This window comes from Danio aesculapii, chromosome 17, assembly GCF_903798145.1.
Source record: "Danio aesculapii chromosome 17, fDanAes4.1, whole genome shotgun sequence".
NCBI lineage: Eukaryota > Metazoa > Chordata > Actinopteri > Cypriniformes > Danionidae > Danio > Danio aesculapii.
The window spans coordinates 49,304,674-49,325,250 of record NC_079451.1 but is presented as its reverse complement, the minus strand read 5'-3'; the positions used below and the strand labels follow the sequence as shown (position 1 = coordinate 49,325,250).

Here is a 20,577-nt window from a genome sequence, read left to right as displayed (position 1 = left end):
ATCTTATATAAATCATATAAATAAATAAATATTGAGGCTATTTATTTAAAAAATTAATTTAATATTTATTATTTATTAGGAAATGAAAAAATATCATACTTTAATAATAATATTAATAATATTAATGATGATGATGATGATGATGATGATGATTTTTATTATTATTATTATTATTATTATTATTATTATTAAGTATGTTACAAACCCCTGATGTTAGTATAGGGCAGTGTTTCCCAACCCTGTTCCTGAAGGCACACCAACAGTACACATTTTCAACCTCTCCCAAATCAAACACATCTGAATCAACTCATCATAACATCCGAAGAGACTCCAACACCTGAAGTTAATGGGTCAGAAAAGGGAGACATCCAAAATATGTACTGTTGGTGTGCCTCCAGGAACAGGGTTGGGAAACACTGGTCTAGGGGATGGTGGGGTTTGACATTCAGGTGTAATTAAAATATATTTATACAAACAGTGAATAGGTGCAAAAGACAACCAAAATAATACCAAAATTGTGATTTTATTTATATTTCCCAAAAGTGAACAAAAACAATGAATAAATCCAAAATAAATAAAATAAAGTAAGGCAAAATATACTATTTACAATATTTACAACACAGAGACAAATACAAAGATGGGGAAAAACAGGAGAGCTGGCAGAAGGGACGTGGGCGGCGCTAAAGAAACGAAAAGAACAAAACCCAAACTAAATCTAACTTCCGCAAAGTATCTAGCTAACTAACTATGTGAAACAAAATAATTAACATGCGAAGAGTCTTCCGAGTCCTGACTGTCTACTCTATCTATCTATCCAAAAGTATAAGGGGTGGCGCTCGCCCCTAACCTAATGTACTATACAGAAGAGTAGTCCTAAGTGTTGCAAAATGTATGTCACGTGACCTTCTTACCTAACCACTTCGTCCAAGCCTCGTAAACAACGTTAAACAGAGAAATGGAGGGATCTACAAATAACGGACGGATATCGTGCACACAGAAACGGGCAACAACAAAATACACAGTTAGACGGGTTCTTTTCGTAACGCAACGCAACAAGAAAACAAGATAAGAAAGGGAAAAGAGAGAGCCTGGTGAGTGGTCTGGCGCGCGTTTTTATGATGGATGGTCTTTGCTTATTGGATGTGACGTAAGAATGACGTAACCGGATATTGTTTATTTTTTGAAAAGTCTACTTTTACCATTTGACACATGTAAACCACTGCAGAAAGTTCTAACCAGCAGGCTCAGGTCATATACAGTACAGATACTGAATAAATAAGCCACTATAAATTAAAAGCATTAGCGTATGCTGTGTTTTTTTGTTTTCGCAAGCTTTGGAGACGTAACATAAATTCCGGAGGAAACCCACTCCAACACGGGGAGAACATGAAATCTCCACACAGAACTCGAACCAGCTGTCTTGCTGTGGGGTGACAGAGCTACCCACTGCGCTGCCTACTAAAATATTATGTACAGTAAAATATTCAAGAGAAAGTGACGGGAAAATATTTCATGACAATAACTAGTAAAAAATATTATGTATGTGGAATATTTTTTAAATAATTCAAAATTAACAAGAGGGCTTCTAATTTTTATCACATATAATGTTATTATTGATGTTATTGACTATTAATCACACGATTTGTTTTGGTGGTTAACAGAAAACAGGAAAAGTAAACCTGCATTACATTTACTCGAATAAAACTGAAAATACACAAAATAAAGATTCCTGCAAACAGGCTTATTTCATAAATAAAAAAATATAGACTATAGCAGAGGTCAGGAACCTTTTTTCAGCAAAGAGCCATTTCCGATTTTGTTGTTTTGTGCGTTTGTTAAAGAGCCATATGGGGTGTGTGTATATAACAAAACCTTTATTTATTTATAAACAAAACCATTATTTATGTCCATGCACAACTCAAAAATAAACAAATATGACGCATCAAAATCTATAAAGAAAGGACAATTTACATTTGTTTTTCTTTTTGCCACTCATAAATGTTTAAATTTACGTGTGTGAGGTTACAATAGAAACGTAAATTACCATAGAAATATAACTTGCCCTTTACTGTTGTCGTGACTCAAGTTAAACCATAGCACCACATATGCGCATATGCCATTATGTGAGTTTGTAACACACGAGAACAATAATGGTCAAGCAACACGATCTGTTACCAGGGGAGACTGTGCTGTGCAGTTCAGACGTACAACTTTCGCACAATCAGTCTTCTTAGTTAGAGCCAGTCTTTTTTGGAACATACCTCCCATTGAGTTAAGGGGTGTTACAAATTATTCAACTTTTAAATATAAGTTTAGGAAATGGCTAAAAGCAAAGCAAGTTTGTAATCATGTGTAATTCTTTTGTCTAACATTTTAAGAAATTCTTATTACATGTTTTATCCTGTTGTCATCTGTAACTTTACTGTTTCTGTATGTGTGATGATGTGTTTTTTGATTTTAGGTTGCCTTTTAAAATCTGGCAGGGGGTAACCATAGACTGTAAAATATATGGACGTAGCATCCGTGACGTCACCCATAGGTTTCTGAAGAGCGCAAAAGAAGCTACGAGTAGGCGCGGCCAACCATCGCCATTTTGTTCGCGTGTCATCGCACCCACGGCGGGATACCAAACAAGGGCAAAGAGGCGGAGAGTGGGCGGAGCTACAGACTCCTGCTGGCACTTTGCTTAGACCTGGCAGACAGACTTTACTTTGGGAGAAACGCTTGATACTTTATTACCTGCGACTCGTTTGTGTTCTGACCACATGTGCTTGGTTGTACACTATATCAATAAAGTGTTTAGACGTTTAAAAACACTGCTGTAATACATTGAGCCACTAAACATTGTTCTTATGACGTTTTTCTACAGGAGGAAACGTGAATTACTTCCAAACACTTCAAATATAGTGTGTGTTAGTAAATGCAAGACTATTGATGAACTCCAGCAGAACACTGTATGACAACGCTTCAGATGACTGTTCTAGAGCCTACAGCTAATCAATCTGTCAGATTCTGGAGTGCTTTACGGCCCTAAAGAACATTATAAATGATAAATGATCTTAAATAAAACACACATTTATAGAGATGGTGTACAAGTATATAACTTTACTCACATGGGAAACGGAGGCCACATGAATGGTTTGTGAGCAAAATTAAATGCACACAGCATACCATATCATCTGATAATTGTAAGAAATAAGTCCAAAAGGCAGCTGACTGTGTAAAGCCGCACAAAACAAAACAAAAATACGATGAATATGCCAAGATCAGTGGCTAATCTGCCGGATTCAGCTGAGGTGAAGTGACGGCGACCAGCGAGACCTAGCTGTCACTCAAGTGGCCACGCCCTTAATTATGCAAACTTAATATAACCTAATATAAAGGAAATGGATGAGTTATAAAAAAATTCACCCCCCTCACAGTTGTCATGGAGGGTAATAATAGCTATATGAACCAAAATCGTTCTTTGTATCAGGCTGTTTTTTCTGCTGTAAAGGTGGCCACTCTAACAGTGGGCTCAATTGCAATTTGCTCTATTATGGAGCCAGGACTAGCAGAATTTTGATGAATTGCAGTTTCAGTTACTTTCGTATTGGCTTCCAGAGGGAGAGCGGGAGGTTGCCGCTTGGGGGTAACAGATGAAAATTAGCCCCCGTGGCTAACTCTGGCTTATTTACAGTCTCACTGTTTATTAATGAGCATTGTCCCTGTTAAATTAATAAATTACTAAAAATTGGTTGAAACGTCCTTTCATCGTAAACCGAGTTCTTATTCATTTTGCTGTAGAAAATACAATATAAAGGGAATTGCAATTGTATTTTCAATAGGAAACTGATTTCTAGTAACAGTTCTATTTTTAGAAAATCTGAAATAATATTGAAGAAAAACAGCTGGAGAGCCACATATTTTAGTCAAAGAGCCACATGAGCCACATTCACTACCCCTGGACTATATGTTCATGCTTTTTCTGTGCATGACACAATGAGATTATTGTACAAAATGGCTTCACACAACTGCTAAACAACATGATGGTAACACACACGACACTTAATTAATGCAGTAAATATTATTTATTAAGTTTAGCTGGAACATATTTAGATTTTATACATCTATGAATGTAAACAGAACCACAGTAATGCCAACAACAAGGCATAAAAACTGAAGTGTCATGCAGGGAATTCTGGGAAAGTCAATGTATGGTTATTTATTGTATATATTACTGCTAACCAGGTAAAAGATTTTCACTGTAGCACTTTTACCTGCTATTTTTTACTGTGTTTAAGACGTTGTGGGCCTACATGTGTTTGCTTTTTTAAAGGGAGAGTTCACCCAAAAATTGTAATTCTGCCATCATTTACTCATTGTTAAACACAAAAGTAGATATTTTGAAAAATGTTAAAAACCTGTAACCATTGACTTCCATAGTAGGAAAAGCAAATGCTATGGAAGACAATGGTTTCAGGTTTTCAGCATTTTTCAAAATATCTTGTGTTTAACACACGCACTGAAAAAAAATGAGTCCCTTTATTAATCAGAGGTCGCCACAGCTGAATGAACCACCAACTATTCCTGCATATGTTTTACACAGTGGATGCCCTTCCAGATGCAACCCATCACTGGGAAACACTCATCCACACACATACACTACGGACAATTTTAGCTTAGCCAATTCCACTATAGCGCATGTGTTTGGACTGTGGGGGAAACCGGAGCACCCGGAGGAAACCCACGCCAACATGGGGAGAACATGAAAACTCCACACAGAAATGGCAGAACTCGAACCAGCTACCGTCTTGCTGTAAAGCGACAAAGCTACCCACTGCACCGCCTATTAAAATATTATGCACAGTAAAATATTCAAGAGAAAGGGATGGGAAAATATTTCGTATATTCAAGACAATAACTAGTAAAAAATAACCATTGAATTCCATAGTAGGAAAAGCAAATACTCTGGAAGACAACGGTTTCAGGTTTTCAGCATTTTTCAAAATATCTTATTTTGTGTTTAACACACACACTGAAAAAAATGAGTCCCTTTATTAATCATAAGTCGCCACAGCTGAATGAACCAGCAACTATTCCAGCATATGTTTTACACAGCGTTTGCCCTTCCAGTTGCAACCCAGTATTGGACGTACAAATTGATTTAAGGCAGGCATGTCCAAACTCGGTCCTGGAGGGCCGGTGTCCTGCAAAGTTTAGTTCCAACCCCAATCAGACACACCTGGGCTAGCTAATCAAGCACTTACTAGGCTTTCTAGAAACATCCGTGCAGGTGTGTTGAGGCAAGTTGGAGCTAAAATCTGCAGGACACCGGCCCTCCAGGACCGAGTTTGGACACCCCTGATTTAAGGTAAGTGGTCGAATAAGGGAAGTGGTCTGAATGGTCTCCAAATTGTTTGCAACCACTTACCTTAAAAAAATTGTAGTAAATGTAGTATTTTTTTTCAGAGCAAGAAAGGAACTCAAACAGTATCTTAACAAGTGAATGCTGAGTAAATGATGACAGGATTTTCAGTCTTAAGTGAACTGTCCTATTAATACAGCCTGATTTACTGAATCCACTGGTCTTACCTTTGGCGTTTTGGTGCATTTCCCCGTTCTGGCATCTTTAATGTAGCTGATGTCCAGCAGATCAGTTTCCTGAAAGCAGGAGGGGCAGAGTTGGTGTCACTGCTCACAAAAACAATTTCACGCTACAGCGCACAATCAATATTATCTTAAATATCACAAAAGATGTCAGATGAGGCAACGGCACATGTTGACAGAGAAAACACTGACGGAAAAATCAAGAATGAATAATTAAACACAGAGACTAATCCACACGTGCGGCTGCAGATCACAGAGATAATCCGATGACAATCTTAAAAATACATCCCTGGGAATTGTATGGTGTAAACTGAAGTAACAAATTCACCCATTCATTTTCCTTCAGCTTAGTCCCTTATTTATCAGGGGTCGCCACAGCGGAATGAACCGCCAACTATTCCAGCATATGTTTTACGTAGATGCCCTTCCAGCCGCTATTGGAATATAGATATTGTTTAAAGTACTGTATCGAAGTTGGAAATTTCAGCATTGTGGCTTTTTTCTCCTACTCTGAGTAGGGTTTACAACAGATACTTTTACTCTACTTGCACTACATTTTTTGGCAGGTAATGGTACTCTTACTTGAGGATGATTTTTCAGTGCTCTTTCCAGCAGCGTAAATGATGCAGGCCAGAGCGGTCTGCAGTGTGTAATGAAGCGGCTGACAGATATGCTCCCTGACAGCAGAAAAGCAGAAACCCAAGCTGACGGCGCTCTGAGATACAACTCTGCTGGAGCTAAACAAAGAGGCATTTGCTCTTTATACTCATTTATGTTTCACGGCAACCATTGGAGGATATAAATAGAGCATCATTTCTATATCAGTAAACTCTGGATGCCCTCATCTGCTCCACAAACAATCTGTAAAACACGGAAACACGACATGTGAACTGTCCTGCTGTGACATCCCTTATATACAGTATGTGGGTGTATGTGTATGTGTGTACAGTTTAGGGCTGCACGATTCCGGCTAAAATGAGAATCAAGATTTTTATTTTTTGCTTAAAATGAAGATCACGATATTCCCACGGTTGTGTAGATGTAAAATAAAGTTTAATATGAGTAGGCTAATATTAATGTTATTTCTCAAACATATGGTAAAACAACAATATTATAAGACCTACAGTTGAGGTCAGAATTATTAGCCCCCCTGTTTATTTTTTTTCTCTAATTTCTGTTTAACGGAGAGGAGATTTCTCTAACACATTTCTAAACATAATAGTTTTAATAACTCATTCCTAATAACTGATTTATTTTATCTTTGCCATGATGACAGTAAATAATATTTGACTAGATATTTTTCAAGACACTTCTATACAGCTTAAAGTGACATTTAAAGGCTTAACTAGGTTAATTAGGATCAGTGGTGTAGTCCTTGCTATACTCATGTATACTCAGTATGCCTACTTTTTTCCACAAGCTGTTTGGGTATTACGACTTCTGAGGATCATACACTCGGTATACTCACTTGTTTTGGTGATTAAACGTCCCTAATTTATGTGTATTCGCGTCTCCTTTAACGGTATACCAAATGTTTTTAACTCGCATCTTCATTTGTTGCAGTTGGTGCATTTTTGTTTAACTTGCGCCACTGCGTATTAAAAACTTGTTCCTATTATAACTTATATTATGATAGTGAAATATGTAAATTAGCCTTTTAGTTTTTAATATGTTTATATTTATGCTATTATGAATTTAAAAAAAGTGGCAGTTTTATTTAATACCCGGATAAAAATATACTTGAGTATAGGCTAGTATTTATATATATATATATATATATATATATATATATATATATAGGCTCATATGCATTTAAATACAGCTCAATATACTCAGCCAATCTCCGGGTCTGCTGGGGTCACTACTACCTAAGCATAAATAATTGAATTGGGATTAAAATGAATAAATTTGTTTAAATATTTGTCCTTTTTAAATGAATAGTTCACCCAAAAAAATGAAAATTGTCATCATTTACTCAACCTTTACTACCTTTTATTCTGTTGAACACAAAAGAAGATATTTCGAAGAAAGCTGGAAACCTGTAACCATTGACTTCATGTTACAGGTAACTGATGTTTAGTATATATATATATATATATATATATATATATATATATATATATATATATATATATATATATATATATATATATATATATATATATATATATATATATATGAATCAAATGAATCAAAGAAACATTGACATTCGTTGTTTCTTTGCCTACTTTATAAAATTTGGATTGGGTGGGTAATAGTACACCACTTTTTTTTTCAGGACTACACCACTGATTAGGATAACTAAGCAGGTTAGGGGAATTAGGCAAGTTATTGTATAATGATTGTTTGTTCTGTAGACTATCAAAAAATATATAGCTTAAAGGGGCTAATAATATTGACCTTAAAGTGAGTTTTAAATTTTTTTACTGCTTTTATTCTAGCTGAAATAAAACAAATAAGACTTTCTCCAGAAGAAAAAATATTATCAGACATACTGTAAAAATTTCCTTGCTCTGTTAAACATCATTTGGGAAATATTTAAAGAAGAAAAAAAGTCCAAAGGGGGGCTAATAATTCTGACTTCAACTTTATGTTCTACTGTTGGTTAAAATGCTCAATTTTGTATAGACTTTGAATGGTTGACTTGAATAGATTTTAAATCTGTCCTGTTTGTTAACTCACAGTAAAGTGAATTAATCAGAATACAAGTATTCAGAATTCTGAAGTTGAATAATTATGTTTGAGACATGCAGTATGACATACAGACGTACAGTCTCCTTAATGTGAACCAGAAAGTAGCAACATGGGAACCTCAAAAGAACTCAATGACCTAAAAACTAGGGTAATTCACAAAGATTTAAAGTCTCTATCTCCACAGTCAGAAATATAGTAAGAAAATGGTTGAGCAGTTCTGGTGAAGGAAAGATGTGCTAGACCAAGAAAAATATCTGAAAGGCAAAGGTAAAGAATGGTTAGAATGGTCACAGACAAACCACAAACCACCTCCAAAAAGCTCCAGAAACTTATTGCTGCTGATAATGTCATTGTCCAGCGAATTCTTCACAAAGAACAGCTCAATGGAAGGTGATGCAGGAGAAGCCTTTTCTGTGTTTGAGGTCTGCAAAGGCTCATCTGGACAAGCCTGGATCATTTTGGAAATATATACTGTTGACAGATGCCACAACCATGGGAGCTTTGCATGGCGGAAAAAGCGCACAGCATTCCAGGAGAAGAACATGATCACTACTGTAAGATATGGTGGAGGGTCCATCACGCTGTGCGGATGTGTGGCAAGCACAGGTACTGGAAACCTTGTCAGAGTTAAATGTTGCATGGATTCAACTCAGTATCAGCAGATTCTGAAGAACAATGTTCAGGAATCAGTCTAGAGGCTGCAGTTATGGCAGGATTGGATGTTTCAGCAGAACAGTGATCCAAAGCACAGTTCAAGATCAACCAAGGAATTCATGCTCAGACACGATACAAAGATCTAGAATGGCCATCCCAGTCCCCAAACTTGAACATCATCAAAAATCTATGGATTGATTTGAAAAGGACCGTTCATGCTCGGCATCCATCAAACCTGACTGAACTGGAGAAATTGTGCAGGGAAGAATGGCCCAAAAGGCCTCCAGCAATTCTTCCACAGTTATGAATAAAAAAACCACCAGGCTAATCCAAATTAGAATTTTAGTTTTTATTTGAAACATTTCAAGGAGTTGTAGTATTACAACTAACGGATACACATTATGGACTTACAGCAATGCTTCTTGAACGACTAGGTAAACTATTCTTTATTCAGCAGGTCCCAGGACGATTGCAAACAAGAATGCAGATGTCAATGCAAGTGAAGACTGCAGGGCTGGTTTGCATGAAAGTCCTTAACCAAAAAATCCCCCAGTTTGAAGATTAAGGGGACCCTTAGTAAAATTGGGTTGCAAAAGATCAACTTAAGGAATTTAAGGCTGCCATAAAGTATTTCCCCTTAGTCCTTAGTAGGGCCAGATGGAATCTGTAAACTTTTTTTGCTATTTCTGCGCAGAATTGTGTTAAAAATCTGCAAATTTATGCTGAATTATTTTGGGAGTATCATAACTAAAACCTTAATATATGAAATAAAAAGTAAAACCTTTTTAATTTTTATGTAATATTTACAAATCCAATTAGATCCACTTAATTTGGTAAACAAAGCAAGTCTCTCATATAATAAATCTACCAAGCGGCAACCTCCCGCTCTCCCTCGGGAAGCCAATACGGAAGTAACTGAAACTGCAATTCATCAAAATTCCGCTAGTCCTGGCTCCATAATAGAGCAAATTGCAATTGAGCGCACTGTTAGAATGGTCAACTTTACAGCAGAAAAAAAGGTGTTTACAGCCTGGTACAAAGAACGATTTTGGTTCATATAGCTATTATTACCCTCCATGACAACTGTGAGGGGGGTGAATGTTTTATAACTCATCCATTTCCTTTATATTAGGTTATATTAAGTTTGCATAATTAAGGGCGTGGCCACTTAAGTGACAGCTAGGTCTCGCTGGTCACCGTCACTTCACCTCAGCTGAATCCGGCAGATTAGCCACTGATCTCGGCATATTCATCGTATTTTTGTTCTGTTTTATGTGGCTTTACACTGTCAGCTGCCTTTTAGACTTATTTCTTACAATTATCAGATTATCAGATGATATGGGATGCTGTGTGCACTTAATTGTGCTCACAAACCATTCATGTGGCCTCCGTTTCCCATGTGAGTAAAGTTATATACTTGCATACCATCTCTATAAATGTATTTGTTTTATTTATTTGTTTTATTTATCATTTATGATGTTCTTTAGACCCGTAATGCACTCCAGAATGTGCCAGATTGATTAGCTGTAGGCTCTAGAACAGTCATCTGAAGCGTTATCATACAGTGTTATGCTTCATTTTATCAATAGTCTTGCATTTACTAACACAGACTATATCTAAAGTGTTTGGATGTAATTCGCGTTTTCCTCCTGTTGAAAAACGTCATAAGAACAATGTTTAGTGGCTCAATGTATTACAACAGTGTTTTTAAAAGTCTAAACACTTTATTGATATAGTGTACAGCCAAGCACATGTGGTCAGAACACAAACGAGTCGTAGGTAATAAAGTATCAAGCGTTTAAAGTAAGTAAAGTCTGTCTGCCAGGTCTAAGCAAAGTGCCAGCAGGTGTCTGTAGCTCCGCTCACTCTCCGACTCTTTGCCCTTGTTTGGTATCCCGCCGTGGGTGCGATGACGCGCGAACAAAATGGCGACGGTTGGCCGCGCCTATTTGTAGCTTCTTTTGCAGTGTTCAGGAACCTATGGGTGACGTCACGGATACTACGTCCATATATTTTACAGTCTATGATCTCTACTAAAAGACAGAAAATATTACTGTACAAACTGTATTGTAGATAAATCATATTAACATTTTCATATTAGTCAATAATATTACTGAAATTAATTTAAAAAACTGAATAAATATAAATGTCCACACATTTACACAAGTAAATACACACAATCAATGATGGGCTAAAAGTCTGTGGAATTCTGCACGCGTAGATTCCATGTGGGCCCAGTCCTTAGTAACAATTTCCTCTTAAAACATTTAAGGAACCTAATCAGCCTTCTTAAATGAACAAATGACACTCAAAATGCATTCTCACCCAAATAAAAATGTTTTAGATAAAATACTCGCAGGACTGTAGATAAATAATTAAATAAAACCATTTAATAAATATAATATACTAATATAGAATATATACATATCTGCGCAGGAGTGCATCCATATGAAATGGCAGATTCAGTTCAGCTTCAAAAGTCTCTACATGATCCCAGCCCAGTTTTATAGGTCCTCCAAACATAATGTCGAGATCGACTCGATAAGGAAAGTCTCGACTCGGAAAGAAAACAGCACAGATGATGTGTATGGCAGAGCTGTTACAGGGCAAGCATTCGATAAGAAGTTTGTTGCAATGCTCTTAATGAAATCTCTTACCTCAGGGATTCTTCCCCCTCAGGGAGACTTTTAGGTTAAATTACTGAAGGAGTTTCATGCAAGCGGGCACAGGTGAAAACTCGATTTGCTCAAGCTTACCCAACAAAATACAAATCTGGCAAAACTGCAGCTGAACGTCTTTTCAATGACTACATCCCTCACTTCGGCTACCCTGGAAAGCTACATCATGACCAGGGAAGGGAGTTTGAAAATGAGCTTTTTCGAAATCTTCGACAACTGGCTGGAGTACGCCACTCAAGAACATCTCCTTACCACCCTCAAAGTAACCCAGCAGAAAGATTCAACCGGACCCTCCTTCAAATGCTTCGGACATTGGCAGACAAAGAAAAAGCGAGATGGAAAGATCATCTCCCACATATAATACATGCATATAACTGCACCCGTCATGAGTCTACTGGATATTCCCCATTCTATCTGTTGTATGGACGTCAACCCTACCTTCCCATTGATTTGATATTTGGATTGGTTGAAGAGGGCGAAGAAGTGACTCACAAGGGTTTTGCTGGCCAATGGGCCAAAAGGATGTCTGAGGCTTACCAAATAGCAAATGAAAACAGTAGACAAGCAAGTACACGTGGCAAAAGTCAGTATGATATGAAGGTCAAAGGTGTGGTTCTAAAACCAGGAGTCAGAGTTCTTGTCAGAAACCTTAGAGAGCAAGGAGGTCCAGGAAAACTTAGGTCATACTGGGAGAAGAGCATTTATGTGGTAAAGGAGCAAGTTTCAGATAATCCTGTGTATGTAGTAAGCCCTGAATGTGGAAATAAGAAAGGAACAAGAACTCTACACCGAAATTTGCTGTTATTGGTAAATGACTTGCCTGTGGAGACATCGTCCCATCCAAGGGAAGTAGCAAAGCAGAGACAGAAGAGACAAAACAACAGAGAAACTAAGAACAAAGAAACTAATTACAGCAGTGACACAACTGATTCTGATGAGGATAACCATGAGAGATACTGGCTGAGGTGTTGATTATATATGACGTCACTTGCAGTCACTTGAAGCGTGGTTGCCTGAGAGTGCAAGTGCAAATCAGCAGCCAGACTCTATTGGACTTATCCTTGACTATAAGGAGCATCTACAGGCTGTTATTTCAGCCAAAGGTGGCTGTACAAAAGATTGATGTCATTCAGTTGGGGTGCCCAATTTTTTGCACCTGTCTGGTTTTGTTAAGACTTATATTGCATTGCATCTGTCGATTAAATAAATGTTGTGTCAGATCTGAAATGTTGCTTTTTTCCTAGGGTATAAAATATGTACAAATGAATTAGCTGATTTGAAAGGCCAGCAGGCTATGGCTGCAATTATGAAAATTATCAGGGGTGGCCAAACTTTTGCACAAGACTGCACACTACGGCCAATTTAGCTCATGCAATTCTCCTACAGCGCATGTGTTTGGACTGCAGGGTAATCCGAAGCACACGGAGGAAACCCACGCCAACATGGGGAGGACATACCAACTCCACACAGAAATATCATATGACCGAGCCGGGAGTCAAACCAGCGGCTTTCTTGCTGTGAGGTGACAGTGCTAACCACTGAGCCACCGTGCCGTCATCAGCCATTCAATAAACCCATATAGTTTGACTGAAGGTGATTAAACTACACACTTTTCTCATCTGATGTTTCAAAACAGCCAATTATAATGTCAAAATAGGTCTGTTGTTGTGAATTATTTTCTCCTTTTTTTCCGTTCACTCCTGAAACTCATTTTGGGTGTCCTAGAGTCGGCGCCCATTCCTGACACACTTATTTCTCTGTGTGTGTGTGTGTGTGTGTGTGTGTGTGTGACATACTTCTGTGAACAGTAGATTATATAAAGACACACTGGGTGTCATTTGTTCAGAGCTTTGAACTGAAACACAAATACAGCAGATGAAACACACACACACACACACACACACCTCTCCTTCAACATTCACTAGGCCACAAGGTCATTCTCAGCTCTAATCAGCTTTATTTCAGACCGGCTGATAACTCTGAAATACAAACACTACACACAGACAATACTACAATCTACACAACACTGATATACACACAAACACACTGATCGCACATTACAATGAGAGAACACACAAGTATATGGAGTTTGAGAATGTTCTGATCATGTAAACGTCTGTCAAATATGCAACTATAATAGATGGGATTTTTTATTTAGTTTTTCTTTGAATTGCTTTTCAGTATAATTATCTTTAAAACATTATTAAATCAGGAAACGTTTATATCTGTTTACACTACCTGACTAAAGTCTTGTCACATTTTAGGAACAACCAATAATAACTTGACTGCTAGTTGATTATTTGGTATCAGAAGTGGCTTAAATGAAAGGTAAAGGCCTCTAGATTACGCTTATTTGACCAAAATTAAATATGATCATGTCTTTAATGATTTCATTAGGACAGTAAGGTCTGACTTTGCTTAGACAAAAGTCTGGTCACTGAGCAGAAATAATGTGCAGTATAGAATATAAAGTCATGCTGCAGTGGAAACAGAATGAATATTGTGTCTGACTCCATCATGAGCTTGGAGGACTGCATCCATACATCTCTGCAATGACTCAAATCACTGATTAATAAAGTCATCTGGAATGGCAAAGAAAGCCTTCTTGCAGGACTCCCAAAGTTCATCAAGATTCTTTGGATTCATCTTCAATGCCTCCCCCTTCATCTTATCCCAGACATGCTCAATAATGTTCATGTCTGCTGACTTGGCTGGCCAATCCTGGAGCACCTTGACCTTCTTTGCTTTCAGGAGCTTTGATGTGGAGGCTGAAGGAGGAGCGCTATCCTGCTGAAGAATTTGCCCTCTCCTGTGGTTTGTAATGTAATGGGCAGCACAAATGTCTTGATACCTCAGGCTGTTGATGTTGTTCATCCACTCTCGCATGCCCCCATACTGAATGTAACCCCAAACCAAGATTTTTCCTTGACCAAACTTGACTGATTTCTATGAGAATCTTGGGTCCATGTGGGTTCCAGTAGGTCTTCTACAGTATTTGTGATGATTGGGATGCAGTTCAACAGAAGATTCATCAGAAAAATCTACTTTCTGCCACCAAATGATCAACTAAAAGTCAAGTTATTATTTGTTGCTCTTACAACTGGGATCAACAACAAGACTTTTGTCAGGTAGTGTATATCGATTTACATTTATTCTACTTACAAGTACAAATGTAATACTTACATTTTATCCCTGACCTTGAAATATAAAAGTTTTTAAAATTTAAGTTGGTTTAATATCAAAGCAAGAACATTTCTTGCAAATATATTAGCAGAAAATTATTCTTGTTTTTAAGGATTAACTCACTTAATTCTTCTGATATTCTGTTAGAACTAATTATTCATTCAATCATTTATATTCTTTTCGGCTTAGTGTCTTTATTAATAAGGGGTCGCCACAGTGGAATGAGCCGCCAACTTATCTAGCATATGTTTTACGCAGCGGATGCCCTTCCAGCTGCAGCCCATCACTGGAAAACATCCATACACACTCATTCACACACATACACTATGCCCAATTTAGCTTACCCAATTCACCAATAGCGCATGTCTTTGGACTTGTGGGGGAACCAGAGAACCTGGAGGAAACCCATGTAAACATGGAGAGAACATGCAGCAAACTCCACACAGAAATGCCAACTGGCCAAACAGAGGCTCGAACCAGCAACCTTCTTGCTGTGAGGCGATTACTAATTAATTTGTGTTTATTTCCTCTTCATTTTTTTGTTTACACTGCTAAATTGGTTTCACTCAAGTATTTTACATAGTTTTCCAGTACAAATATCTAAATATTTTTAAATCAAAATATATTTACTTAAGTAAAATGACAAAATTATTCTAAAACCAAACCAAGAATGAGTGGCAAAATAAAATAAAATCCCTTTTAAATAAAGATAATCTAATAAAATTTTAATACATTAAAATTAAAAAAAAAAAATAAATAAAATAAAATCCCTTTTAAATAAAGATAATCTAATAAAATTTTAATACATTAAAATTAAAAAAAATAAAATAAAATAAAATCCCTTTTAAATAAAGACAATCTAATTAAATTTTAATACATTTAAAAATATTAAATAAAATTAAATAAAATAAAATCTCTTTTAATTATAGATAATCTAATTAAATTTTAATACATTTAAAAAAATTAAATAAAATTAAATAAAATCCCTTTTAATTATAGATAATCTAATTTAATTTGGATGAAATCAAATAAAATAAATTCCCTTTTAATTAAACATAAACTAATTTAATTTTGATACATTTCAAATGAAATAAAATAATATAAAATAATTATTAATTAATTAATTAGTTAAAAAGGGAATTAAAAAGAATCTTAATTTAAAATAATTCAAACATCATTTTCTGACTCCATTGGAAGTCATAATAATAACAAATAAATAAATAAATAAATAAATAAATAAATAAATAAATAATGCCTTATATCTCGACATTTTAAATTAAATTAAATTAAATTAAATTAAATTAAATTAAATTAAATTAAATTAAATTAAATTAAATTAAATTAAATTAAATTAAATTAAATTAAATTAAATTAAATTAATAAACAATAATACTTAACACTTTCTCAAGTTTCCTTCTCAGTTTAAATAAATTAATACATAATTAAAATTAAAAATAAAACCAAATAAATAAATAAATAAATAAAAATCTTTGAAAAGCATGCATAAAACAATAACACCATGTCAATTTTTTTCTCAGTTCAATGCATTTTAATTTTTAAATGTATTAAGTAAAAAAAGCCTCAATCTCAGTGTAGGTTTGTGTTTTTGTCCTCCCCATATGACTCTATAATCTTCATGTTAATAGTGAGTAGATCTGGATGGCTGTGAATAATGCGCTTCAGCGTCTCCATGGCAACACAAGGAAGCTCAGAAAGAAGATGATCAGATCTCTGTTGACTCAAACTCACTGCAACATTATTCAATATTAAAATTCAATAATCCAATGCCTGAAAGTGAGCATTCACAATCTGGCCCGCAGTGTTTCCAAATATAGAAATATTGATTTGATTCAAAAGTCAGCCCCTTTGCATAACAATACAGGAAGCTACTGTATTGCTAAAGGTTAAATAGGCAACACAGTAAATATCTGAAATGTATATAATTCAGAGGGTCGCATAATTGCCTCACAGCAAGATGGTCGCAGGTTTGTGCCCAGGCTGGGTCAGTTGGCATTTCTGTGTGGAGTTTTCATGTTCTCCCCATGTTGGCATGGATTTCCTCTGGGTGCTATAGTATAGGGGAATTGGGTAAGCTAAATTGTCCCTAGTGTATGAGTGTCTGAATGAGTGGGTATGGGTGTTTCCCAGTGATGGGTTACAGCTGGAAGGGCAATTGCTGCATAAAACATATGCTGGATAAGTTGGCGGTTCATTCCGCTGTGGCAACCCCTGATGAATAAAGGGACTAAGCTGAAAAGAAAATGAATGAATGATGAATTTCTTAAATATTATAATATATATATATCATAATTAAATGCTATATAAAAGATTTGGACATTATGATTTGATATCATTATGATGATCTTCTAATGAAAATGTATAAAATAAATAAATATGAATTATTTGTTAATACAATAATCATGCTGGTGTGTATTTTATTTTATTATTATTTCATTCTTTTCAGATTTTGTGTTCTTTTATTTCATCTTATTACATTTTATTTTACTTTATCATATTTTTACCTCATAAATATAGGCAAAACAGGTAAATAATTAACATTTATTTATAATTTAATATTATATAAGATATTTGGTTATTATGATTTAATAGCGTTGTGATTTTACTCTCATGAAAATTTATTTTGTTTTTGAAATATTTTATCATTTAATTTTATTACATTTAAGTTTAATTTATTAAATTATAATTAAATGCCATATAAAAGATTTGGACATTATGATTAGATAACATTGTGATGGTATTCTCATTTAAATGTATAAAACAAATAAATATAAATTATTTATTAATAAAATAATAATGCTGGAATGTATTTTGTTTTATTCTATTTTTATCATTTTATTTTATATTATTTATCATATTTTTCTTCATAAATAGCCAAAACAGGTAAATATTTGAAATATATATATATTATTGAATATTATATTTATTGAACATTATATTAATTATATTTTATGATTAAATGTTATATAAAATGATTCGATAGCATTGTGATGGTTTTCTCATTAAAATGTATTTAATAAATAAATATGAGTTATTTATAAATAATGTAATAAAATAAAAATGCTAGTATTTGTTTTATTTTATTACATTTTAATTTAATTGATCACATTTTTTTCTTTATAAATAGGCAAAATGGGTAAATATTTAAAATATATATAACTTAAATAATTCAATATTAAATAATTCAATATTACAATGATTGTATAGTATAATTAAATGCTATATAAAAGATTTGGACATTATAATTGATATAATTTTGATGTTCTTCTTATGAAAATGTATCAAATAAATTAATATGAATTACTTATTAATACAATAATAATGCGGATATAACTTTTAATTTATTATTATTTTATTCTGTTCATATTTTTATAATTGTATTTTTTAAGTTTTATTTTATTTTATCATATTTTTACTTCATAAATATAGGCAAAACAGGTAAATATTTGAAATATATTTATAATTAAATATATAAAGTACTAGGTTATGATGATTTGGTATTATTGTGATGGTATTCTAATGTATAAATAAATAAATAAAATAATAATGCTAGTATGTATTTTATTTTGTTACATTTTATTTTGGTTTTGAAATATTTTTATCATTTTTAAATAACATTTAATTTTAATTTATCATGTTATAATTAAATGCTATATAAAAGATTTGGACATTATGATTTGATATCATTGTGATGGTTCTCATTTACATTTATAAAATAAATAAATATGAATTAATATTAATAAAATAATAAAGCTGGAATGTATTTTATTTTATTCTTTTTTATTATTTTTTTTATCATTTTATTTTATTATATTTTATTTTAATTTATATTTTTTCTTCACAATTAGGCAAAACAGATACATCTTTAAAATAAATATAAATCCATTTTATATTTATTAAATATTATAATGATTTTGGACATGATGAGTTTATAGCATAGTGATGATTTTCTCATTTAAATGTGTAAAATAAATAAATGTTATTATTTATTAATAAAGTCATAAAATAATAATGCTAGTGTGTGTGTTTTATTTTATTACATTTTTTATTTTATCACATTTTTTCATCATAAATAGGCAAAACAGGTAAACATTTTAAATAAATATATCAGTAAATATTATATTGATTAAATATTATAATAATTAAATATTATATAAAAGATTTGGACAATTTTTAATACATTGTGATGTTATTCTCATAAACATGTATAAAAGAAAACAATATTATTATTTATTTATTTAATTTATTTGTTATTATCTTAATTGTTATTGTTATTATTATTATCATTACCATTATAATATTTATTTATATTTTTATTATCATTATTATTATTATTAGTAGTAGTAGTAGTACTAGTAGTAGTCGAAGTAGCACTTTAATTGTTATAATTTTTATTATTAATACTCGTATTATAACTACTATTATTATTATTATTATTATATTTATTAATTATATTTCCATTTTATTATTTGAATTATTATCATTATTTTAATAATTATAATAATAATAATAATAATAATAATAGTAGTAGTAGTAATAATAATAATAATAATAATAGTAATAATAATCATCATCATCATCATCATAATTATTATTATTATTATTATAAGTAATATTATTATTAGTTTAAATGTTATTATTATTACTACTATTATTATTTTAATAACATTTATAAATATAATAATAATAATAATAATGATAATAATATTAATAATAATAATAATAATAATAATAATGATAATAATAATAATAATAATAATAATAATAATGATAATAATAATAATAATAATAATAATAATAATAATAATGATAATGATAATAATAATAATAATAATAATAATAATGATAATAATAATAATAATAATAATAATAATAATAATAATAATAATAATAATAATAATGATAATAATAATAATAATAATAATAATAATAATAATAATAATGATAATAATAATAATAATAATAATGATAATAATAATAATGATAATAATAATAATAATAATGATAATAATAATAATAATAATAATAATAATAATAATAATAATGATAATAATAATAATAATAATAATAATAATAATAATAATAATAATAATAATAATAATAATGATAATAATAATAATAATAATAATAATGATAATAATAATAATAATAATAATAATAATAATAATAATGATAATAATAATAATAATAATAATAATAATAATAATAATGATAATAATAATAATAATAATAATAATAATAATAATGATAATAATAATAATAATAATAATGATAATAATAATAATAATAATAATAATAATAATAATAATGATAATGATAATAATAATAATAATAATAATAATAATGATAATAATAATAATAATGATAATAATAATAATAATAATAATAATAATAATAATAATTATAATAATAATAATAATATTTATTTATTTATTTATTTATTTTATTAATTTCCCTTTCCATTTTCCATGCACAGAGACTGAAGCCTTAAAATCATGCTTGATAATAAGTGTCTCCAATAGGCGCTGCGCTTCAGGGTGTCCTGTCAGCTCTTCACAATTAGCGGCGTTTTATTCAATCCCATCTGCTCTCTGAGTCACTCAGATGAATATTAGTTTTTTTCCTGCCATTACTCACTGCTGCTTCACAAACTCTGCATCCTCACATGAAGTTTGGCTGCGCTGAATCACCATTGATTCTCTTATATAAACCACAGAAGAAGGGTACGTCACGTTCACCCTAAAGACCTCACTTCCTGTTC

The 20,577-nt window shown here is 32.5% G+C and overlaps 1 protein-coding gene across 1 annotated transcript in view; it reads right to left on the bottom strand.

Annotated features, from left to right (window-relative positions):
* Window positions 1–20,577, bottom strand: part of LOC130244867 (1-phosphatidylinositol 4,5-bisphosphate phosphodiesterase beta-1) — a 195,096-nt gene that overhangs the window by 137,620 nt on the left and 36,899 nt on the right. The window contains exon 3 of the mRNA XM_056477422.1: window positions 5,575–5,643. Coding sequence (XP_056333397.1) covers window positions 5,575–5,643 — 69 coding nt within the window. The remainder of the gene's footprint in view (window positions 1–5,574; window positions 5,644–20,577) is intronic.